Source organism: Apiospora phragmitis (genome assembly GCF_038363925.1).
Source record: "Apiospora phragmitis strain CBS 135458 chromosome Unknown utg000006l:1.0-5683423.0:1.0-5690449.0, whole genome shotgun sequence".
NCBI lineage: Eukaryota > Fungi > Ascomycota > Sordariomycetes > Amphisphaeriales > Apiosporaceae > Apiospora > Apiospora phragmitis.
In genome coordinates, this window is record NW_027117404.1 from 2,228,162 (window position 1) to 2,251,768 (window position 23,607).

A 23,607-nucleotide genomic window follows, 5' to 3' on the forward strand; every position below is an offset into this window, starting at 1 on the left:
TTGATTGGCATGGTCCCTTGATTGGATCCGATCGGGTCAGGCAATTCCACCACCTGCAATGGTCTGACTGGCCACAAACGACCTCCGATAGCGCTACGAGCTACGCCCTTCCTGACCCAATCACTTTTTCCCAATTCGAGTATATCATGCGCTGCAGCCCCGACGTTGAGCACCCGTTGGAACTCGTTGACAAATGATTCTACTGTGACTGATCCCAATTGGCTGGAGCCAGGTAATTTACTGCCCTCTCGAGAATATACAAGAGATCTGCATTTGGTTACACCAGAATATTGCTAGTTAGACTTGCATTGTTTATAGAACACCATCATGTTGCGACAGCTACTTCCGCGAGCCGGAAGAGCCTTTAGAGCCTTTAGAGCTCCTGCTGCTCGCCAGCTGCTTCCTCTGAGTCTGGCTGCTCGTCAACCAGTGAGATGCTACAGCATTCAGCCCGAGGCCGCCTCGCGCGCAAAACCCGTCGATGTCGACCCCTCCAGGCTGTCGATCACCAAGACCGACTCTCCCAAGGAGCTCAAGGACCCTGCCGCCCTCATCTTCGGCCGAGAATTCACAGGTACAGATCCTATGCTATGATTGCATGCTTTACGATGTGCCTATCGCTAACTTTGCTACCAAGATCACATGCTCACAATAGAATGGACACAACAAGATGGCTGGCTAGCACCGAAAATAACACCCTACCAGAATCTGTCCCTCGACCCGGCCACCTGTGTTTTCCACTACGCCTTCGAATGTTTTGAGGGCATGAAGGCCTACAAGGACAAGAACGGCAATGTGCGCCTGTTCCGCCCGACAAGAACATGGAGCGCATGAACAAATCGACGGCCCGCATTGCCCTGCCCACCTTCTCGCCCACCGCCGTCATCGACCTGATCTCCCAGTTCGCCAAGCTCGAATCGCGCTTCATCCCCGACCAGCGCGGCTACTCGCTGTACCTGCGCCCGACCATGATCGGCACCCAGAAGACGCTGGGCGTCGGCCCGCCGGGCAGCGCCCTGCTCTACGTCATCGCCAGCCCTGTCGGGCCCTACTACCCCACGGGCTTCAAGGCGGTCTCGCTCGAGGCCACCGACTACGCGGTGCGCGCGTGGCCCGGCGGCGTGGGTGACAAGAAGCTCGGCGCCAACTACGCGCCCTGCATCGTGCCGCAGATGGAGGCGGCCTCGCGCGGCTTCCAGCAGAACCTCTGGCTGTTCGGCGAGCAGGAGTACGTCACCGAGGTCGGCACCATGAACATGTTCGTCGCCCTGAAGAACAAGGAGACGGACCAGAAGGAGCTGCTCACGGCGCCCCTCGACGGCACCATCCTGCCCGGCGTCACCCGCGACTCCATCCTGGCGCTCGCGCGCGAGAAGCTCGCCCCCGAGGGCTGGATGATCTCGGAGCGCAAGTACACCATGAAGGAGGTCGCCGAGGCCTCCAAGGAGGGCCGCCTGATGGAGGCGTTCGGCGCCGGCACGGCGGCCATCGTGAGCCCCGTCCGGACCATCAGCTGGAAGGGCGAGGCCATGGACTGCGGGCTGAGCGAGCACGAAGAGTCGGGCGAGATTGCCCTGCGCATGAAGGGCTGGATCGAGGCCCGGCAGTACGGCGACGAGGAGCACGAGTGGAGCCACGTGTGCTAAAGACAGACGGACGGACGGAGAGCTTCAACAAAGTCTGATAGAACGGCCGGTAACTGGCGCCATCCTTGTGTACCATACCAAGGACGGTTGTAATTAAATAGATCGGAACGGCGCATGGCGTACATAGCCTCGGGCTAAGTTTTAGCCAAACACCTAAAAATGATTGCATTTTATAGATCACACAATGCGAGTCCATGGGTAAAGTACATGTTTTAGCGAGAGATCGTGAGATGCGTGAATGTACATAGGAAAATCGACTTTTCTCTTCTGGGACTGCCTACTGCGATCCCTTGTCCGATTCATTCGGGAGCGACCCAGTTCTATAATGCTGCATCTCTAACTCGGGTACACATAGCAAACGGCGAGAAGCCGGCAGCTGAAAGATGAGAGTGAAAACAAGATAAAACAAGGTTCATGTACAGATGTGTAGGGTGTTCGCGAGACGGAAGGCGGATGGTCAAGCTCAGAAGAAGACAGGCGTGTCTTCCTTGGCTATCTGCCATCCAGTCATCCCGTTCTAGGAGTTGAGTAATGTTTCGTTTGTGGTTTTTTTTCTCTTTTCTCCCAGACGTTCATCCGGTTTTCCTTCTCTTTATGTTCATCTGTCCGTCCATCTACATAATCCACGGAGCCCGCCAGAACGTTCTTATCGCTTCTTCTCCGGGTCCTCCAGGATGCCCTCGGCTTCTAATCTCCTCCGCGCCTCCTCAAGAGCCCAAGTCTGTATACTGTAGAACGAGTCAGTATCGGTTTTTATACATAGATTGATGGCAAAGACAATGCTTGTGGGATCGACCATGAAGGCAAAGGTGAAATGATGACTCCTCGCCCGCAACGTAGTATCAAGCGCGCGCATGCGACGGCCTGGCTTGCGGCACGGGTGTATGTCTCGCTAGCTAGCTAGGCTACTTACGATGTGTCGGGCTTGAAGGCATAGGCGATGGCGGCCAAGGCGAAGGTGCCGCAGAAGCCGTAGTAGAACGGCGTCTCCCCAGCCCTCCTTCTGGTACTTCTCGCCGGGCTTGACGCCGAACAGCCAGCCGGACGGCGGGTCGTACTGGGGGCCGTGGCTGGCGGGCCGGGCGGCCGTCGAAGAGAAGGTCCGGCTGCTGCTGGCGGCGGGGTTCAACGCTGTGGTGAGAGCGCGAGTCGCCCGGGCGGCGGCTTGCGGGCGGATCGCGGGCATCTTTTCGTATATTTCGCTCGGCTCCTTTTTCGGTGGTATATCGAGTCAATTGAGACCAAGCGATGTCCCGGTCAGAAAAGGGAATGGAAGATTGAGGTTGGAGTGGAGATGTATCTATTTGGCCCCGAGTGGGTTGTTGCTTTGGGTGCCCTCAGGTCAATCGGGTAGGTCCTTCCTTTGAGGTGAGGTTGAAGCTGGAGGAGAGAATGCCGAGTTGGGGCGGTTGCGGAGTGGGTCGGAAAGTCACGTGGGATTACTTATGTCAGCAGGTTCTCCAGACCTCGGTCCCACTTTTGCAGAGCTACAAATTTCACCAGACAATTTTCATATCAACCATTTTTCCTGTTCTTCACATCACTCCCAGGAAGATTCCCGACTCTGTTCTCAACCATTCCAACGGGAATGTGTTGGACATTGTCACCCAGATGCGGTATGGCAGTCGTTGCTTGAGCAAGAGAGTCAGTAATTGACTAGTACCGCATCTGCTGAGCATTAATGGTAAGTCGTTATGCTTTCTATTTCAAGTCTCCCACCTGCCTTTTTATGATGACAAACTACTTCCATTAAGAACGGCCAACTGAATCTCTATGTTGATTTACAAATATATCAAGCTCAACAGTCTGAAATTTGCATCTTTAATGTTAACATTTTTGCTACGCTCTGGCCTGACCATTCGCTAACTCAAATGATTAGGTACTTCAACTATTTCGGCACTTATGACATGATAAGGCGGCAACAGCCATTCAAAATGTCGTGTATGACACTACTACGTACATAAGCATGATTTTAATGAACACTACGATTTATCATATCTGCATGCCAACCTAGTTCTCCAGTGACTCTTCTCTCTATGCTGGTTATGCTAGCTTACTCGACCCTCTCATACGTGATCACACCTTCCGTTCCATCCTCCATGTATTCGATGACCAACTCATCGGCCCAGCCATCAGGCCCGAGCCGGAACTCAGCCTTGGCGACCTGGCCTGACAGCCAGTTTGGCGTATTCTTCAAATCTATGAAAACGGCCCAGTACTCGCCGGAGACATGCTCAAATTCGTAGGAAACCTCCCACACGGCATTAGCGCGTGACGCCTTGAGCTGCGGCTTGGATGATTGCCGAGAGCCCGAAGAAGTCCCCTCGTCGACTTCGACCGTGAGATTTTGATACGCTGGATGGTAGTATGTCCCTGCGTACTTCTGGAGCGGTAAAGTCGGCGGTAGCGGCTGCTCTGTACGCTCGGGGTAGAGCCGGTCGACGGCGAATCGTAGCTTGACAATATGTCCTGAATAGACTTCTTGCCTCTGAACATTGTCGTTGATGATTAGCTCCCGAAAGTAGGCCAAATGTGAACTTGGTTGGATAGTTCTAGGATTCTTTTTTTCACTTACGCAGCGGCCCAGTCATATCGATCTTCCTCTGCCACGCCCAGTTTGTCATTGATCAGTTTCCACGCCAGAGTTCTGCCGGCGAAATTGCTCGTCATGGCCGTGTTGGCCATAGTCACCACGCCGTATCCCAGGTCAGGCAAGAAGAACACCTCGGTGCCGTAGCCCTCCATCCCGCCCCCATGGTTGTAGATGGTGTGTCCTTTGTAAGGGTTCACCATCCAGCCCAGGGCGTAGGACCCCGGGCCGTCCCACCCCTTACCGGTCCCGACGGGCGTCATCCGCGGCGTCTTGATGGCTGCGTGCGCTGCCTTGGACAGCGGCTCCGCCTCGTTCGCGAGGCAGCGGATCCATTTGGCGTAGTCGAGCACGGTGCTCACAACCGCTCCCGCACCGCTTGCCCCGTCGAGCCCGGCGAACGGGACCTCGCCAAAGCCGCCCCCGTTCTTCTTCTTCGAGGAGTCGCTGCTGCTGCTGCTGCTGTAGTCCCACCAGTAGCCCATGGCCAGGTGCTCCGGGGCCGCCTGCGCGTCCTCGAGCGAGAAGTAGGTCGCGTTCATGCCGAGCGGCCGCCAGAGGCCCTCGCGCAGCGTGGTGCCGAGCCAGCGGCCCGTGAGGGTCTGCAGGACGTGCGACGCGACCATGAACATGAGGTTGCAGTAGCGGAACTCGACGCGCGGCTCGTGCACCATGGGCAGGAAGCGCAGGCTGCGCGCGAGGTCGCGCATCGTCGCTTTGTGGCCGTCGGGCCCGTACGCAGTCGACAGCGACTTGTCGTGGCGCGGGAACCCGGTCCGGTGCGACAGCGCGTCCTCGAGTGTCAGGTGCTCCTGCGCCCACGCGTACGCGGGCGCCAGCACGAAGTCGTCCCGAATCAGGCGCGCCAGCGGCGTCCGCCACGTCACGTCCGGGTGCGCGGCTGAGTCGATGAGCTGCGTGAAGGCGGCGGCCGTGAAGGCCTTGGTGGTGCTGCCGCCGTAGAATAGCGTCGATGGCGTCACGGGAGTCCCCGGTAGGGTGGCATTGCCATAACCCTACGATTCGTCAGCAAAAATGCCCCTATACCTCCGGATCCCCCAAGGTAAAGGTAAGGAATGGGCGCGGTGGCGGGCCCAAAGAAGCTTTAGCGCTGAGCGCCAGACAAAGATGGCGGCAGCTTGAGCATGTTGAAGCTCGGATGTGGTGTAGCAAAAAGTAAGCCGGATTTGAACTCACCGCAGCCCATGTATTCTCGCCGTCCACGATAGCAATCGCCAACCCGGGCACATGGAACTCGTCCAAAGTCTGCAAAGCGAAACGTTCGAACGCATCATCCAAAGGACTGTGACTGTGTCCGCCCGATAATATTTTCTGGGATGCCAATGCTACAGGGCACAGTAGCAGCGCTGCAGCGCACTTGAATGGGGACCTCATGGCGCAGAGACTACAGGGACTACCACAATTAGGCTCCGTCTGCCAGTCAACTCTATTAATTAAATAGGTTAGGTTAAAGTCTTGTCACTCTGGGTTTCTGTGATTGATTAGAGATTCGGGTGGGAGTTGGTCGTCGAGTTTTACGATTAAGAAGATGATGGAACGCCCCACACCTTCATAACCCCGATGTGATATGTGAAGGCTAGGTAGCATATCCCTGCAACATCTATAAGCAATTCCCGGTACACGTCAGACGCCACGCAGATCTCTGCATGTCGCAATATGCATTGCATACTCGCATCAAGTGCCATAGAGGCTTGCACGAGTGTATGCTGACTTGCGCTGACTTGCTACGCGACCGCATTTTGGTTCAATATGCCTAGGCCATGCACTATGCTATGTTCAAGCCAACAGCATTTTCCGTTTATCCCGATACGCCCACCACCTACTAGGTAGATCCCTGAGTTGACATAGCTTAATCCGATGACCATGCCGAAAGTCCCTCGTAGCACAAGCTAAGTCACGCACTACAAAGAAAGGCTCGTCACTGTTATCGTTTTTCGAACCACTAACTGGAGCAAAATTGTCCAGTCAGTGAACCGGAATGGATCTTCGGGATCAGGTGTTGGTATGGTCGAAAACCAATTATACTGGTGTTGCTTTGTTCGATGGCCCCTTATTGCTTGTGTGGCTTACTCTCTAGAGCGGCATAGGAAATAGAACCCGTCCTTCTGACGTTCCCGGATCGCCGCATGGATGGGGATTGAGCGGTTAGACGGCATGGGCCATATCGTAGGAAGAGCCACTGCAGCAGAGCGATCAGGACATCCTTAGCTTCGAAGCTCAAGCCACGAGCTACGAATACTTGTTCGGTCCCGGGGAATGGGTCTTTAGTAGCACGATGGACAACGCCCTGAGCCATCTCATCCTTGTCGTCTTCTTCTACAACAACAGGGTCTAGGAGCGAAAGTTTACTTCTTAGGAAATGGATCGGCTTGTAGACTTTGATGTTGATACCCGATGCCATCGGCATGTGTTTCTTGGGAGTTCTTCTCTTGTACCCGGGGGGAGCATCGCTGTCTTTCGTCTGTATCTGTGTACTCCAGTAGACATCATTAAGCAAGAGTGCGTCCCCGCCGGTGCGAATGTCATAAGGTCATGCCTCATATTGACCAACAGAGGAAATAGAGCGTACTTACTGGAAACATGAGGCTGATGATGACTAAGTCTGGTCTCGCCCGTAGGGGATGGGGATTGATATTTATATATGAAAAACTTCGGCTGGGGGTTAACACCCTATGTGCATAAATACCTTTCCTGTCCCTTCTTGTAATTACCGGTGAAATTAGGAGACTGGTTATTCCAGCATAATAAGGGGGCGTGTTAGATCTCGCTGGTCAGTCCACTTGCATTGCTAGGTATCTAGCGAAGGGTCAACGGCTCGTTCCTCTCTAACCTTGGTTTCGAAAGCTTTGCCCTAGAGCCAGCAATACCAGTACATCATGGCAGAAATGCTAACAACTGAGCCTTGTATGCAGGCCTTTCTTGGATTGAGTCGCACCTAGTAATCTACTTACAATGCAGTTGTCCGTCAACGCCACCACAATCACTGCCAATGATCTAGAGCTGGCCAAGGAGTTAAGGGCAAGAAAGTAAAACGCGTTCCTGGGCCTCAGGAAAGCTTATTGTTTTTTCCCCCAGTGCAGAAGGGAAAACGCGTTGAGCTTACAGAGTGTTCAATGTGCTAGGATAAGGTAATGACGCTAAGGGACTAACACATATCGTCTTCCCTCCAGTCTACATTCAAGTCCTGGCCGACTACTACTCAACGAAGGATGTATAATTCTAAAGATAGGTTACACTGCGTTATCAGATGGATATATATGAACGTCTGTGATGGAGAGTTCGGCTTTACTGTATAAGCTTCAAAGGAACTGAGCCCAGGATCTGGAGAAACTCATACCATCACTTTGTGTTTACGGACCGACGGAAGGCCATTGGAAGCACATGTATATCCTGCAACGGGCTTCTCCGATATATAATAAATAAAATAATACAGATTACTGCTACGGCGCCTAAAGTGTCAGCTTGAATGAAGTCTATGCTGTTGTTGAGACTACATGTAGTTTTGCACCGAGCTCTCAGGGTTACCGACTACCAGTGTGACCTTCTGAGATAGCGACAGGCGCGTTTTCCAGAGGCATCCCCAGAGAGCCCAACAAGTCAAGTAAACAAACCAGTCCTCCGATACCCCTTCACAAGAACATTGCGACAGTATTACAAAGCCCTTTGAATAATCACCCCTGACCAAGAGACCATGTTAGTATACCCACACCCCTTTTCCTGCATTATTCCACGTCGGCGCAGCCTCGCAGCGTCTCACTGGGTCAAAGGCTGACCCTCGATTAAATATATAGCCAATCACAATGTTCACCATCGGAAACGCCGCGACTAACACGGCGTTCAACTTCTCGGGGGTCTCCGCCGACCCGAAGAGCCGCCGTTACAAGGAGCTAGCAACAAAGTACAATTACATGCGGGACCCGCTGCTGTCCCTCAGCGACGACGTCGAATTCCAAGATTTTATTAGAAGCAAGATCATGGAGGAGCCCGTCAGAGCCGCTCGGAAGAAGGAGAAGGAAGAGCAGGGCCCAGCCCCTGGCAGCAGCAGCAGTGGCGGCGAAGCCGTCGTTCCTCACCGAGCGACAGGAGAACGAAAGAAGAAGAACCACCAGCCGTTGAAGAAAGTCCGTCGGTTTTTCTGTATGTGAACAAGTGTACCATTGGACGAAAGTTCGTTTGGACAAGAATGGCAAGAAGAACAAGAAGAAACGGTGAATTGGCTATGAACAGTTTTCAATTGAATATTGACACAGAAGAGAAGGATGGCTGAATAAACATCTAGAAGAGGAGGACATAAAGGGTTTTCTTTTGCAGTGTTATACGTGCATGGCTCATCAAAGAGTACTACTCACTGCTGATCTTTTCAACTGGTAGGGACAGTACCGTTGCTGCCCTCGCCAGGGCGGTATGCACCTTGTGCACTGCTTCTGGTCCTGGGGGATGCTCTAGGTGACCTGTTCCGCGACTGTACACGGTTACCACGAGATGGGCAGGGACAACAACCGGCAGGATCGAGGCGTCGACAATGCGCAGGCCGCACACCCCCTTGACGCGGAGGTTGGTGTCGACGACCTTCCCCATGGTGGCTGTGCCCATGGGGTGGTGGACGGAGCGCACGGCGGCCCGGATGCGGGCATCCGGGTGTCGATGTACTCTTCAGTTGATTCGGTGGTGCGGGGCTGGGCCTCGCCGTCCAGGATTCCCACGGCCCAGGAAGGTCTGGGCGCTGCCGGCAACCGCAACCTCCTGGCGCACGCCCTCGCGGTAGACGTAATCGTCACCGCGGTGGCGAGGTAGCTGGGGTCGATCTGGTGGATGTCAGCCGAGGCGAGCGTGACGGAGCTGCGCGACGTCTGCGACAAGGGTGATGCCCGAAAAGCCGACGTGCGAGCCGTCGGTGGAGCCCGTGTGGAGCCTGATGTGCTCGAAGAAGGTGCCGTTGCGGAAGGGGCGTTGGTCCGGGGATGGGGACTTGCCCTCGTCGGTATCGATCGCCTTCGCGAGGCCGGCTCCCGTGATGGACGCCGTGACCTCGAAATCGGAGGGGAGCCGAGAGTGTTCGCAGCCGACTTGAAGACGGAGTTTGAGGAGCCAAGGGGGGCCCACCCCTGCTCGGGGACTTTCCAGGCCGAAGGCGAGAGGATGTGGTCTGCGTAGTTCTTCCCAACATCGGGGAGATTCTTCTTCACCGAGATGCTGTGTTTGCTAAACTCGTCCTCGGGTCCTAATGTGATTGGGATTAATATATGGTCTTGTCAAGTCTAGTTTACCGTCACACTGCTAATGAATACGATGACAAATGGGTTATACTTTTTGGGGGCTTTACTTACCAATGCCTGACAGCATGAGAAGCTGTGGCATATAAACGGCTCCGACGGCCATAATGACTTCATGTCCAAGAATGCTTGTGCCATTATCGAGTTAGATACCGGAGGCGGAGGGAGACCCTTCAGGGCCTGCGATGAGCACCTTTGTGACAAGGGTAATTGTCAAGGCCGTGATTCCGTTGAGGGAGTCGACTGCGGAAGCCGTCTGGTGCCTGCTCTTATTCCTGCACTCGTTAAACTCGGCAACGCCAATGATGTCGCCAGCGCTGGCATCCAGATAGGGCAAGGCCGTGACACCAACCTGCTCCCTCCCAGGACTCCAGGACCTTCTGACGCAGAGGGTACTTTGGCCTGGGCAAAGCCATTGCCGCATATATGGTGCCAAGCATTCGGGAGACCCCCCTTAAGGAAAATCGATGCATTACCTTTCGACTCCTCCTTTCGGGGCGTACTGGCTATTACCCTGAGAACACGATTTAATCCAGATTATCCTCATGCTCCGCGACATCTCCTATTCTGTAATCTCAAAAAGCAAATATCTCTCGGCTCCTGGTTCGAATAGTCGGCATCACAGTATTCCATAGTTCAAATCGAATGAGTTGAAGTGGCCATTCCTCTCTGCTCTGGCTAATCAGTATTGTTTCGCAGTCGTAGGATGTCATTCATCAATCTGATGTGCCAGTAGTCCATCAGCGTCTAGCTTAACTCGGGTGGCTGTGTACCGAAGTCATCGTGGCCCCTCGGATGAAGCTAAAGATAATCTGAACTTGTTAGACAAGTAAGTACTTATGAAATGGGTTGTAAGGAGTCATGTCAAGAAGACTTCACCAACGAGTAGCTTCAAGTTACCAATAAAAAGTCCTCTAAAGGCGTAATCATGTTATATGGGATCGGAGCCGCTGCGGTGTCAGCTCTAATTGTGTCACATCTATGTACAAGGTCCCTGGCGTACTTTTTTTTTTTGCTCTCTTATTTCTTAGGCCCCTCCTTCTTCTCCTCAGGCTTCGGCGTAGGAAGCTTGAAAGTGTCGGGCTTGCGGTCAATACCAGAACCAACGGGCTCCCCAAGACGCGGAGCCACCCTCGAAGTTGCGGAAAGCTTGGGTGAGCTCAAGAGGCTCGGTCACAATGCGCTTCTTCTCCTCGTCGTAGCGGATCTCGGTGTAACCGGTGAGAGGGAAGTCCTTGCGCAGAGGATGGCCCTCGAACCCGTAATCGGTCATGATTCTTCGGAGATCGGGGTGGCCCACGAAGAAAACACCAAATAGATCGTAGACTTCACGCTCGTACCAGTTGGCACCGTCGAACAGAGGGGTAACACTGGGCACGGGTGAGGCCTCATCGGCGTACGTCTTGACTCGGATGCGGGCGTTGTGTCGCACGCTCAGCAAATTGTAGACAATCTCGAACCTCTGGTCTCTAGTGGGGAAATCGCAGGCGGTGATGGTGCTGACCTGGGTGAACTCGGCAGCAGTGTTGTCTGTTCTATGATGTTAGTATAGTTTCCCGCGAGCAAGCGAAATAATATTTTGGGGGAATGCCTTCACATACACTTGAGGAAAGAAAAGACGGGAATGACGCCCGACGGGGAGATATAGATGACGAGCTCATCCTTCCACACGGAGAACTGTTGGATGTACTTGGGCATGCAGCCCATCAGCCACGAGCCGTAGCGGTGCAGGTCGTCGGCCTTGGTCTGGTACTTGTCGGCTGGGTTGACGATCGGGGCCTTGAGCTCGTTGGGGTGGTCGCGGGGCGCCTTCCTCGGGTCCTTGGCCTCGGCCGGCATGGCGACGACATTGTTGCGGGCCGTGGCGCTGAGGCAGCGCGCGAATTGCTCAGTGCTGCGCGCCTGGATGGATGGCTTCGTGGGTCGTAGAGCTGAAGCCAGCGCCCTACTTCGAGAGAGCTTGGTCGCCATGGTGGATAGTGGTGGTGTGGCGGACCAATTGGTCGAGTGGTGATGCCGGATGCGGGATTGGAGCTTTTGTAGATGTCGTCGTCCACAGGTCATAGCCAGAGCAGAGCCGGCTGGAGTAACTCCGGATTGGCAGGTGCGCTTCAATTGACCCTTCAGCCACATTTGGGAGGGGAGCTAAGCTCTTACGGTAAGACCCGAAAGCTTTGGTCAATTTAAGCAAGTGGCTCGTGTAGGCTCCACTGAGGCCAGTGATATCATAGCAGCAACAATAAGTTCACAAAGCTCCCTACATCGTCGACAGGAAGACCTGGCATGATGATATTTTACTTCGTCCCCCCCCTGTTATATGTATCTACCAATCGCGGTGAATACATGAGTTTCGACTTCAATGTGTCCTCAAGAAACTTGTGCCACTCATCACTAACCACCATCAGAGCCACCGACCTCTTCTGGCATAGCATTGATGAATGGATGGCCGTTATGTGAAATGAAATGTGATATGCTCATAAGAACCGATGAGGCGGCTTCCCGTGGGCTCTCTATCCTGTTCGTTTCCCAATATGCCACGGGCGTTTAGGTTTACTGTTACCCAAGGCTCGTCGGCGTCAAAAGTCCATCTGAGTTCCACAACAACCAGAGCCCGGGAATGTGGACAGTAGACATTACACAACTTGCCAAGGGTTCATGGGCCGTTTTACCCTATATTTCCCTTGACCGGGTCGGTAAAGCCTAGCGGTAGTATTCTTATTTACATACTTAAAGGCAAGAGGGTTCAACTCCCTCTGCGGTCACTTTTTTCTCCTTTCCTTTCTCCCCCCTCCAGCCCTCTCCAGCCCTCTTCCTGTGAGGGCCATTGGGCGCATCCGAATGTACTGTTGACGTGTAGTTTTACAATTATAACTAACACATGGAGGACACCCTAAAAAGGCAGATACATCAATGGTAATAAATCCATGCATTATGTGGAACTGGCATCTCCCCAGCCATGAATCCGATGGACAATACTTATGCTAACTAACTAACCCTTTGCCGACTACAAGACCAATGCAATGACCTATGGTCGCGGACAGATTCCTCCCACATTACGGGTTTCTCCGTCATTTGCTCCAGCGTCCAGGCTATATCATCATTGTCGGTCGGGCCAAAGTACTCGTACTTGGTCATCAGCATACTGGCATCCTTGATCACCTTCTTCTGCTCTTCGGTAAACGGGACTGTGTTTGAGTCGGCTTCGGTGACCTGCTGGAGCTCCATGGTCTTCCCTAAGACCATCGACCATGTCTCTGCCATCTCGACCGGAGTGTAGAACGCCGTTGCGCAAGTGAGGCGCTTGCCATGGTACTTGTCGGGGTCGGCGAGGACTGGAGCAAGGAATTTCCCAGTGTCTCGGGTGTCAATCAGGGCGGTCCGGGTCGTAGGAGACCATGGCTGCTGGGAAGCATGAGAACCGTCATCACCCTGTTCGGCAAGGTCAGTCAGTGCAAGTATACGTCCACCTTGGTAACGTTTACCTTCACAAGTGGCATGATGCTCAGGTGGTTTTGCATGAACCAAGTTGGCATGAAGAATGCGTTTCTGATGTTCAGGTTGCGAATGTACTCCTCTACTACAGCCTTACTGTCGAAGTGGGCAAGGCCATGTTCTCCGTTGTTCATTTTTGTAACATTGGGTAGCGAGGACCAGATGAGCTGGGTCACTCCAGCTGTAACCGATGCATCTGCAATGGCCTTTACCTGCTTGATCTCGAACTCGACAGAACCTTCACCCCAGACTGCGTGGCCGAGAGATATATTGTCAGTTCTTTACTCCGATATTCTCACAAGCAAATCTGAGGGAGAAAGGGGCCCGGTACGGTCTGTTATTTACCTCAACGATCTCAAGACTCCTATCCTTCAGAGCATTGGCAGCGGCCTTGGAGGCATCTCTTGTGGTTCCACGTAAGGTGAAAGGCGCACAAGGTACTCGCAAGGTCAAAACAGGTTGTCTGAGCTGCAAGTAAGCAACCATATCCTGACCAGCCCCCTGCCTGATGCGGTCAAAGAATCACAAAGGCCTTCTAACTGCCTTCAGAGCCAGACATAAGAGATGTGATGAACGGAAGCCGGCATGTTCCCAATGCGTGGACACAGGCCGTAAATGTGAATTCCTCTCATCACACAATGCTGATAGCACCTACCTCCGCCTCTACCATGTCCCTGGTGAACGGTCACTCGCAGATCATCAGCCCAGTATTACACCCCAGAGCGTCCTCGATACGTGGTACTTTGAGTACTTTCGGGTGGTATACGCCAAGCATTTATCGCAGTATCTGGGCGACTGTTCATGGGAGACTCTCGTCTTGCGCGCAGCTACTACCGAGCGGTGTGTGTTGGAAGGAGCCATATCACTCGGAGCGTTATGTAGCAATATAGTACCAAAAAATGTATCTGGACGACCAGTACTCCTAGGAATATGGGTTCCCGTCCAGTTACTCTCTGAATTACATGCTGACGCCGCCTCGATTTCCAGACGTACCTACAATCTTCGTCTGTGTCAACGAGGCGCGCGATTCCTTGAACTCCATCTCAGGGGCGAAAATTTACATTTGCTGGAAAGGGACGGCTACGGCACGATCAGGAAAGAGCCCAACGGAGCCATTGCCACCTACTCTCGTAAGAGATATCGCCCAGCTCCTGAATCTGTTCAAAATATGGCATATCCGATGTGCTGCTTCCGCCAGGGACACCGCAACATCGGGTGTGAAATCTACAATCTGCCTGCGCATTCTCTTGATTCACCACCGAGTTCTTCATATCTGCGTGTCCAAATACATGTCTGCTTGCGAGATGGGGTATGATGCACATACGCCGGACTTTACTTACATGATTGATTTGGCTCTAGCGAACCTAGAGGCAGATGCTACAAAGCACATGACAGAAAGTCGGACCGGTTCCAGTCACGCCTTCGACATGGCATATAAATGCAGGGAGCCACTACTGAGAATGAAAGAAGTTATGGGTTTGGAGAAACCCGATGGACTGGGCTTGTATAATGCTCGGATGATGGCTGAAGTGGCACGATGAGTTATCGCCATGGAAGAACAAGACCTCCCCGAATCTCTAGATTCGGTTTCACAAGACAAAATCATGGTCCACGAGGAAAGCAGGTTACATGACCTGGACCTCGAGTCTGGTCCGCCTTCAGCGGGTATGCCAGGTCACGGCGGAGAAAAGGGCTCGGCAGAGCCTGGCTGAAGATCTCTGAGATTGTGCGGGTTTGGTGAGAGGAAGGTACAAGGCATACATACCTACCTGGATGCCTGAGCTGCTATAGTGATGGAGCATGGCTCAATACCGGGCACCTAGGCTGTCACATTGAATGATGTGTTTGCTATTGATGTGCGGGAGACAGAAGAGGGAGGCTGCCCCAGAGGTGAATGTATGTGCTTATGTAATTAAAGATAGCTAATGCACCCGTGTTTGATGTACACCCACCGGCACAGCTTACCTAAGCTAACCTCAAGGTTAGAGGTACATTCAATTGGATGCCACATGTTCCTCTTCAACCTTAGGCAGTCACAGGTTTCGCGACCTGATCCGAAGCGTGCCGGGGATTTATTTATTTTTCTCCTTCACAAAGAGATGAACTGAGCAAGAATTACTCACAACGTGCTCGCTAGTACACGGGGCATTTCTGCTTATTCCCGTATTCCTTGCATGCCCGCATTCCACTTAACGGAAAACCATACAAGTCACAAAGAGAAAGGAACATTAGGAGATAAAGTTGAGTTAAGCTGACCACACACAGTCCCAGTCCAACTGATTGATTACTGGAGGTGCTGGGGTGCTGCAACTGTCAACCACCCAAGCAGCACCGTGCACGATACAGGTGCCCCACCTTTTGACACAGAAGGAGCCTAGCTCTGGCTCTGGCTGTGGTGGTGAGTGGTGAGTGGCCAGAGGACTCACAGGACATTTGATCGTTTCTTTCCTAGCCCACTCCGACTTTGCAGGAGGTGATGGAAGATTGCTTCTGTTCTGCAACCATCAAACTTGTTCACCTCCCTACCACCCTCTCCCCATTCACCCTCTTCATCATCAACCACACCCTCGCCGCACCGTGCAGCTCAATACTTTAATTTTCGCCAGAAGGCCCCTCCCTTCTCTCCGTGTACTATTTCTCTCCGGCGTTCTTGCATAGGGTCCATACATCTTTCTCGGTTCTGCCCTCTCAAGCTACCACCACAACCAACCACTTTACCACCTAAGCGATCAGTATTGATTCCCTACCTCGGGCATTCACATCCTCGATAAACGCCTGCGTGACCGTCTCTTAACCTTGAGTGGTCGACATTCTTACTACATCAAGCCTGCTTGGGTCGATCGGCGATTCTTCTTCACGTTGCTTCGGGTTTTGATCCTTGTTCTTCGTGGCTTCACACATTCATCATGGCACCTCAAGACAGCTTCATCGACGAGGAGGAAGATACCTGGTATGTGCCACGCCTGGCCAACCGTGTGCATCTTGTTTTTCACAATACTGACAACTGATGGCAGCCCTCTCTGTATTGAGGAATTTGATCTTTCAGATAGAAATTTTAGACCGTGTCCTTGCGGATATCAGGTAAGAAACCCCCACCCACCGTTTGGATAGTTTGAGAGCATATTAACACCCGTGCCATAGATCTGCCAGTTCTGTTTCAACAATCTGAAGAACAATCTCAATGGCCTGTGCCCTGCCTGTCGGCGACCGTATGACGAGAAGACCATACAATGGAAGGTTGTCACGCAAGAAGAGTTAGCATATCTCACCCTATTTCTATGGTAGACCACAACTAACACATTCGGCGCAGGATTGCGGAGTTCCGGGCGAACATCCAGAAGAACCAGAAGAAACGAGCGGCTGAGCAGCGTCAGAAGGAAGTGCAAAAGCGCGAAGTCGACAAAGGAAATCGTAAAAACCTGGTTGGCGTCCGCGTGGTTCAGAAGAACCTGGTTTACGTGACTGGTCTTACACCTACAGTTCCCGAGGACGAGCTATTGAAGACGCTGCGGCGGCCGGAATTCTTCGGCCAGTATGGCAACATCCAGAAGATTTCGATTAGCAATCGCAAAGCTCCGGATGGCGCACCGCAGTCTCTTGGTATCTACGTCACCTTTGAGAAGAAGGACGATGCGACTCGATGCATTCAAGCTGTTAACGGCTCAATGAACGGCGATCGCGTACTCAAGGCGCAGCTTGGCACAACTAAATACTGTTCCGCTTGGCTTCGGCACGAGCAGTGTGGCAACCGCCAGTGCATGTTCTTGCATGAGCTGGGTGATGAGGAGGACAGTTACAGCAGGCAGGATCTTTCCTCACTTAATAGTGTCTACACCCAGCGACCGCTCTCGAACAACAACAACAATAACGCTGCCTCGTCATCCCGATCCGCATCTCGCCAACAGGGTTTACCTCCGCAACAGCCTTCCGCTGCGCAGGCTATGATTCGTACCTCTAGTAAAGACGGATCCGAAGTAGGCGATGGCCCTGCTCTTCCTGCAACGGCGAACTGGGCACGTACCACTCAGCAACGAAGTCGACGTGGGAGCTATGCTACTAGTGGTGCAGCATCGAGCCCCGCGATTTCGAATGCCCTCCCCGTTACTACCGAGTCAGCGCAGGAAGCTATCGATTCGAGTCAAGATGAACCAGCACCAACCCCAGCTGGAGCCAGCCGGAGAGCGTATAAGAAGGCCGCCTCGTCGGAGCCATCCCCCAACCGGGGCCCGACACCGGTGGAAAGGGCACCTGTCAAAGATCCTTACGCGCAACCAGATATGAACGATATTATGAGATTGATCGCCGCCTGCCCGGACTTCAGTGCGCCCCAAGGTCTCGACGATTCCGAGGTTCCGCTCTTTGATATCGTTGGTGGCCTGCGTCGACGTGCCATGCGAGAGGAGGAGGAGAATCGCCTTGGCGAGACAGCAGAGCCAGTCTCAGAACCCCTCGAGCCCGAGGAAGGCGAGCCTGAGAGTGGCAGTCTCGCACTAGGCGGAGAGCCCGAGGACAGAGACCAAGGGCGTGATGGTGCAGGATTTGATCAGCGACGGAACGCGACTCAGCCGCCTATCCAGCGAAACAACCCAGAGGGCATTTTTGGCCCAGCCCTGACGTCTGCCTACGCCCAAGGCTCTGCCAACCCCGGCTCGATTGGCAGCCGCACCATGACGCCACAGCAGCAGCAACAGTTGTTTATGCGGCCTCAAAGCAGCTTCGTTGATCAGATGCCGCCTGGTATCTCGAATCCTCAATCGCAATCCAGCCTGTTCCAGGGTCAAGGTCATACGCGCCAGGGATCACGTTTTAGCTTTGCGAATGAGGGTACTGCGAGCTCGACAAACGTGAAATTGACCGCAAACCCCCGAATCATGGCCCAGCAGTCTTCCATGATGCCTTCGACCTACCACTCTCAGCCAAGTGGCCAGTTTTATGCAAGCTCAATGCCTGGACCTCCTCCGGGTCTCAAATCAACTGGCACTCCTCCTGTGAGCGGCGGCATGTTTGGCCAGGGGCATTCGTTTGGCGGCTCTGGCTTTGGCATTGGATCGAAGGACAACCCCAATGATTTGTTGCAGAACCTGATTCGAGGCAGAGGTACTGGCAGTGGACAGGCTCATGATGCGGGTAAGCGTGAGTACTTTTCTTCTTTTCCTAACCAATATCCACCCTCTTCATCCTCCACCCCTGCTCCTGCTTCCGGCGCCGGCATCATGGCATCACTCTATGCTACTCAGCCTGGAGGGTTCCAAGACTTCGGTCCTAAGCAGAAGAAGAAGGGGAAGAAGCACAGACACGCTAACACTTCCTCCTCTGGGGGAGGTGCCTTAGTAGATCTTGCGGACCCGAGTATCCTGCAGGCGCGCTTGCCTCACCAGCAACAGGGCACCAATGCCGGCGTCGGACAGGGGCTGTTTGGAGGTCAGAGTCAAGGTGGGTACAACCCGAACATGATGTATGGTGCCGGTGCCAATTATGGTCGGTGGTAGTCGCTTTATAGACAGGATGGCCGGGGGTCGGTACATTGTTTTTCGTTCATGCTTTGGAGCAATATTGTATGAGTTGGGCGTCATGGTTTACGGCACGAGGCTCAAGAGGTACTAAGGGGCTTTTGTTTTTCATCACGCTGTTTAAGCGAGCATTGCAAGAGGCACGACCCAGGCTAGGGTCAAGGGATTGCATCGGGCGTTTACTTGCACTTGGAAACCGCGAAGGTTTCTCGGCAGCGCTTCCTCGGTTTTGCTCAGAAGACACTTCCTATTTTGGCACTGGCACCTGTGCATTTTTTTTTCTTTCACGCATCACTCGGTCAATGGGGTCACGCCAGGCAAGCCATCGTCGTCTTCCACACAGATTCCATGTACGTTAACGAACCAGGCCAAGCCAAAGAAATTTCACAAGGCTGGTCAAATATAGCTTTACCCATCTACTAGACCCTCACCACCATCATGTATCTCTTTATGGAAGACGACGATGGAGCTTGTGACGTGACAACGACCTAAAGCGACGTCCCTATTTAAATGACTTCCCCTTGGTTTTGGTAGCTAATGTCTTGTTCTAGATGATGAGCTCCTGCCCCTGGACGAGTCAGTTCTTGATGCACGATCTCTGGTCGATGCACTGGTTTCCGATCCTTACCCGATCGAATTTGGGAGCCCGGCATCGTTTGCGCATTCACACCCAACGACACCCGGTCCACCCCGGGTCTTGGCTTTCCCCAACCGCACCCTATCCTACAGTTTGGGGAGGCCGAGACACCTAGCCATCCACCCACATCCCAAGGAACAGCTGTAGCGCGACCGCCTCCCCCAGCTCTCCCCCGACCAGTAACCCCTCTAAAGCCTAAAGCCACACCTAAGAAAACCGCCAAGATCGACACCACCCCCATCGCTTCAGATGCGAAGAAAAGCATTGTCGAGTTGGCTCTAGAGAGCGGACTATCCAACGATATCGCAGCACAGGCATCAGGTGTTCCCAAAGGGAAGGTTGTTTTGCAGGAAGAAGACTTCCCGGCACTTGATTCCAAGAAGGCCGCTTCTCCACCCAAAGCCACGCCAGTCCTACCGTCCAAGCCCTTGAATACCTCTAAGCCAGCGCAGTCGAAGAAGACGGCGGCAGAGACGGCTGCCAAGGGTCCAACCCAGAAACAACCGGCATCCAAAGCGGACAAGCGTCCTACACCGGGAACGTTGGATATTGCGGCTGCCACCAAAGTTGCCAATCAGACGAAGGTGTCAGAAGTGACAGCTGAGCCCAAAAAGCCCACAGAGTCGGCTCTTTCTAGCACAACTGAGCCTACCAAGACTGCGGCATCTGCAGTGGCTACGCCCACAACAACAAGCGCGACTATCTCCTCGCCTCTGGCTCGACCAACTCCAAAGACTCTTCGCTTAGTGCAGACTCCAAAGACAGAATTGCCGCCTAGTATCCCGCCCGTAGCCGCTCAGTCGATCCGAGCTGCTGCCAACTCTGCAAACCGCCCGGGGACTCCCGCGAGTGAGATCATTTCCGATTCTGCGTCTGTAATTAGTGCTTCAGTGTCTGCGTCTCGGACGAGCTCGCCCCCGCCCTCCAAGATTGGCACAGCTTCGGTGCGCGTAACAACGAAGAGCCAGCAGCGGAAGCAACGCAAGGAAGCATCGAAAGAAGCAACAGCCGCCATCATCGCTGAGACCAAGGTGGCCGAGCAGGAGGCCGAGATCGCTCCCATTCTTGGACGAAAGAAGAAACAGAAGAAGGAGAAAAAGCCCAAGCCGTCCAACACCGCCAGTCCCGCTGTCAGCAGGCCCGAAACTCCTGTGAGTGCACCTACGTCTAGTACACTCGCACAATCGACGAGTGCTGCAGAAAAGCCGGCCGCTGTGGATGAAAAGCCAGCTCAGGTGACCAAGGCTACCAAGGCCCAGCCAAGCATCGATCTTTCTTCTTCAAGAAACAAGGACTCGAAGGGCAAGGACAGCAAGAGCCCGCCCCTGAGCCCTGCACCGATCGACACGTCAATAAGGTTGAACGAGTCAACCAAAACCACAGTCTTGACTCCTGATTACATCAATCCCAATGCAGACCCTCGGTCTGAGCCAGTCTATGAAGGCGCTGTTGGAGAGGTGCCAAGCTTGTCCGAAATCCTGCAGAGCCTTATCGAAGAAGGTGAGCTCCCGGATCCCGACGATATCGGGTTGTTCAAAGCAGCGTCGAACCACCGCTCGGAGCTTGAAAAGCATGTACCCAACTCACTGCCACCCACCGTGAAGTCCGTTGTTACCAAAGAGGATGAGGCTGAGCTTAGCGCCTTCCGTCCGGTGCACAAATCTGTGAACGGCCACCGTGTGCTCCTCACTCCCAACGGCGACTTTGTACTCAACTTGACCGAGGAGGAAGAAAAACGCTTTCTCGAGTTGCAGAGTCGTGTCGCAAAGTCAAACGGCTTCCCCACTGCGTTCTCTCCACCCAAATACAACGCACCGGGAACTGGGTTCAGTCTGATCAGCGGTCGCGCTGTTCCCAATGGGCTGCCTTCGTTCTTCCCCTCAGGCCCTGGCAGTTTCCCGCAGGATCCGGTCGGCAAGATGCATCGTGAGGAGGCAATTGGCTGCATCAACCAGCACGTACTTCCGTCCTTGAATCTCGGTAGTTACAAGTCCAATTCGTCCTTCCCCAACCCCAATGCCACCAGCCTCCAGTCGCTAGCCCCTTGGCTCAACCCCAAGTTCTCTCGCGGTAGAGAGTCGTTCGACACCATCGCCGCGAGTGCGCCCGGCAGCGACGGCATGTTTCAGCATGTGAGCCACAGCGACAGCCCTCATGAGAACTGGGACGACGAGGAAGATGACGGTGAAAGCGCTTCTCCGGCTATCGGCAGCACTCCTCTCATGAGCATTGAGGAGGCCGAGCAGGTGCTCGTGTCGGCTAAGAAGCAGCACGACGCGACGGACAAGAAGTTCAAGCAGGCCGTGGGCCGGCTCCGGCGCCAGTTTGGCCTGCATTGACTATATGCGGGAATCCTACCTTTCGGAGCGGCTACGGCGTACGCCCTCGTGGGTGCAGCGTGGTTCTTCCATGTCGCCGTTGTCGTAGCTGTTGCCGTGGCAGCTGTGGTGATTGATGCGGTTCTAGAATGGACTGCGGCGGTTGTGAGAATACTGGTGCCTAGTGCATAGAGAAGAGCGACGAGAATCTGGCTTCTTCTGGAGAAGCAAAAAATAATGCACGGCGAGAGAGAAAGAGAGATTTTGCAGATGTTTTAAGTTTCAGAGCGATTGCGTTGGATACGCAAATCACACAAACTTAATGTGTACATGTACGAGTATATCTGTACCACCAGTGAGCGAGCGGTCGATTAGGTATGGTTTAGGCTATGGACAGCCACCGAGCCAGCGCCGCCATTTCGCGAATACGATAGCGAGTTCATAGATAGAGCGTCTGAGCCACAGCGCCTGATTACGGCTCTAATGCATTTTTAGTATGAGCATCAGCAGAGCAGTCCTACATTGAGAGGGCTGGCGTTATGCTAGAGTGCGCCTGCATTGTCTAATAAGATTCAGTTTCACCCACACACGTCTTTGAGTAAGCTGGTCGTATACGGCCGTTAATAGATTGTGATGATTGTGAAGTTCTCAGGTTAACTGTTCACGAAGGCGTGTATTATGTTGCTATGCCTAATCCATTCAACCAAGTAGGAATCCTTACAATGAATTAAAGAACTCCAGCAAATGCTTATAGCCATGACTGTGGTTTACGGCTATAGCACGCAGCTCATTTATTATTAGTAGGAGTAGGAGTAGGAGTAGGAGTAGGAGTAGGAGTAGGAGTAGGAGTAGGAGTAGGAGTAGGAGTAGGAGCAGGAGCAGGAGTAGAGGTAGTAGTAGTATTGGCGAAACTCTCCCGCAGCTGTACCGCGTCCTCCTCGGTGGCAGCCACCCTCACCGCCTTGCGCTTCTTGCCGCGCCGAACTGTCATGCCCACCTCGCCGGCCGCGGCCAAGGCGTAGAATACGGACAAGATGACCAGGTCCACGAACTGGTGCACGACGGGATACGGCGTGCCGCCCCTCGACAGCGGCGCGTTGTCGTCGCCGAGCCCGAGCCCCGTGGCCAGGGCGATCGTCTTGGTGGCGGTCACGGCCGCGCTGCCCGTCCAGAAGAACATGGAAGCGACCCAGAACGGCGACAGTGCCTTAGACAAGAAGGGGGAGGAGGAGGAGAAGCGGCCGCTCCACAGCTCGTCCGTGAACCGCAGCAGGGCTGCGGCGACGGCACCCACGTACGCGAAGGGCAGGAGATCGACGCCCAGCGAGGCCCGCTCCAGCTGCACGATCTCGACGCTCTGCATTAGCAGGACCACGACCACGGCGCCGTAGTAGCCCAGCGAGGGCAGTAGGCGCCTGAGGAGCGTGACCGCGGACTGCCGGTTGGTGGTTGAGTAGGGGCTCGTATTATTGTTATTATTAGCGTTGTTGTTGTTGCCGCCGTCATTGTTGCTGAGGGGAAAGGGGTACGGCGAGGAGCGCGGGTAGAGGTAGTTGGCGCTGCTTTCGTGTCGCCGCCGCCGCCACCAGGACACGAGGACCATGGTGGGGAGGCTGAGGAGGAAGAGGCAGGTTGGCATGGGGGCCAGGACGGTATCGAAGAAGCACTGGGTGGGGGAGATGGGGCGTTAGGGTGGACATGGGGCCCTAGAGGGAAGGGGTGTTAGTTGGCTATCATTGCGAATCAAAAGGAGGGTATGTAGGAGAAGAGGGCTCACGAGGCCTTCTGGGCGGTTGGTGCACAGTCCCGCCATGCTGGATTATATTATGTTCAAGGGTTGTTGAGCAGCCGACATAGATTATCTAGTGCGAGAGATACCGGGTCTGCAGGAAGCACGCGGATGAGGAGGGAGGATATCATGAGATGTAGGTTGCCTATTGGCACATGTCATGGCATGATGGGAATCACCAAGATTCGGATCCTCGACACATAGATGTCCTCCCCATGGTCCAAAGCCTCAAAAGGCCCAACCACTCTGGGGAAAGAATCAACCGTGCGATCCATGAGACACACTTGTGCATGGGACGATGTCGATGGTGCAGGTGCATATTCTTGGTGTT

At 53.8% G+C, this 23,607-nt stretch overlaps 10 protein-coding genes across 10 annotated transcripts; 3 read left to right on the forward strand and 7 right to left on the reverse strand.

Moving 5' to 3' along the window:
• Nucleotides 1-327: 327 nt before the first annotated feature.
• PG994_005945 (branched-chain-amino-acid aminotransferase- cytosolic) lies at nucleotides 328-1,646 on the forward strand (the record flags this gene model as incomplete). The annotated part of the gene is made up of 3 exons (XM_066857354.1): nucleotides 328-574; nucleotides 638-795; nucleotides 819-1,646. The coding sequence occupies 3 exons, from the start codon at nucleotides 328-330 to the stop codon at nucleotides 1,644-1,646; spliced, it is 1,233 nt and encodes a 410-aa protein (XP_066716623.1).
• A 646-nt stretch (nucleotides 1,647-2,292) lies between these two features.
• PG994_005946 (uncharacterized protein) lies at nucleotides 2,293-2,832 on the reverse strand (the record flags this gene model as incomplete). Its single annotated transcript, XM_066857355.1, has 2 exons — nucleotides 2,293-2,510; nucleotides 2,556-2,832. The coding sequence occupies 2 exons, from the start codon at nucleotides 2,830-2,832 to the stop codon at nucleotides 2,293-2,295; spliced, it is 495 nt and encodes a 164-aa protein (XP_066716624.1).
• Nucleotides 2,833-3,699: 867 nt separating this feature from the next.
• PG994_005947 (uncharacterized protein) lies at nucleotides 3,700-5,631 on the reverse strand (the record flags this gene model as incomplete). The annotated part of the gene is made up of 3 exons (XM_066857356.1): nucleotides 3,700-4,132; nucleotides 4,222-5,252; nucleotides 5,434-5,631. The coding sequence occupies 3 exons, from the start codon at nucleotides 5,629-5,631 to the stop codon at nucleotides 3,700-3,702; spliced, it is 1,662 nt and encodes a 553-aa protein (XP_066716625.1).
• Nucleotides 5,632-8,244: 2,613 nt separating this feature from the next.
• PG994_005948 (uncharacterized protein) lies at nucleotides 8,245-8,835 on the reverse strand (the record flags this gene model as incomplete). The annotated part of the gene is made up of 2 exons (XM_066857357.1): nucleotides 8,245-8,474; nucleotides 8,607-8,835. The coding sequence occupies 2 exons, from the start codon at nucleotides 8,833-8,835 to the stop codon at nucleotides 8,245-8,247; spliced, it is 459 nt and encodes a 152-aa protein (XP_066716626.1).
• A 75-nt stretch (nucleotides 8,836-8,910) lies between these two features.
• On the reverse strand, nucleotides 8,911-9,636 carry PG994_005949 (glucose dehydrogenase; the record flags this gene model as incomplete). Its single annotated transcript, XM_066857358.1, has 3 exons — nucleotides 8,911-9,062; nucleotides 9,278-9,478; nucleotides 9,585-9,636. 3 exons carry the CDS (start codon nucleotides 9,634-9,636, stop codon nucleotides 8,911-8,913), a joined length of 405 nt encoding a protein of 134 aa, XP_066716627.1.
• A 984-nt stretch (nucleotides 9,637-10,620) lies between these two features.
• PG994_005950 (NADH-ubiquinone oxidoreductase subunit A) lies at nucleotides 10,621-11,501 on the reverse strand (the record flags this gene model as incomplete). The annotated part of the gene is made up of 2 exons (XM_066857359.1): nucleotides 10,621-11,060; nucleotides 11,132-11,501. The coding sequence occupies 2 exons, from the start codon at nucleotides 11,499-11,501 to the stop codon at nucleotides 10,621-10,623; spliced, it is 810 nt and encodes a 269-aa protein (XP_066716628.1).
• Nucleotides 11,502-12,515: 1,014 nt separating this feature from the next.
• Nucleotides 12,516-13,508, reverse strand: PG994_005951 (uncharacterized protein; the record flags this gene model as incomplete). Its single annotated transcript, XM_066857360.1, has 3 exons — nucleotides 12,516-12,959; nucleotides 13,013-13,272; nucleotides 13,322-13,508. The coding sequence occupies 3 exons, from the start codon at nucleotides 13,506-13,508 to the stop codon at nucleotides 12,516-12,518; spliced, it is 891 nt and encodes a 296-aa protein (XP_066716629.1).
• Nucleotides 13,509-15,928: 2,420 nt separating this feature from the next.
• PG994_005952 (ccr4-not core complex subunit) lies at nucleotides 15,929-18,511 on the forward strand (the record flags this gene model as incomplete). Its single annotated transcript, XM_066857361.1, has 2 exons — nucleotides 15,929-15,972; nucleotides 16,333-18,511. The coding sequence occupies 2 exons, from the start codon at nucleotides 15,929-15,931 to the stop codon at nucleotides 18,509-18,511; spliced, it is 2,223 nt and encodes a 740-aa protein (XP_066716630.1).
• Nucleotides 18,512-19,083: 572 nt separating this feature from the next.
• Nucleotides 19,084-21,508, forward strand: PG994_005953 (uncharacterized protein; the record flags this gene model as incomplete). Its single annotated transcript, XM_066857362.1, has 2 exons — nucleotides 19,084-19,108; nucleotides 19,371-21,508. 2 exons carry the CDS (start codon nucleotides 19,084-19,086, stop codon nucleotides 21,506-21,508), a joined length of 2,163 nt encoding a protein of 720 aa, XP_066716631.1.
• Nucleotides 21,509-22,274: 766 nt separating this feature from the next.
• On the reverse strand, nucleotides 22,275-23,300 carry PG994_005954 (uncharacterized protein; the record flags this gene model as incomplete). Its single annotated transcript, XM_066857363.1, has 2 exons — nucleotides 22,275-23,153; nucleotides 23,265-23,300. 2 exons carry the CDS (start codon nucleotides 23,298-23,300, stop codon nucleotides 22,275-22,277), a joined length of 915 nt encoding a protein of 304 aa, XP_066716632.1.
• Nucleotides 23,301-23,607: the final 307 nt, after the last annotated feature.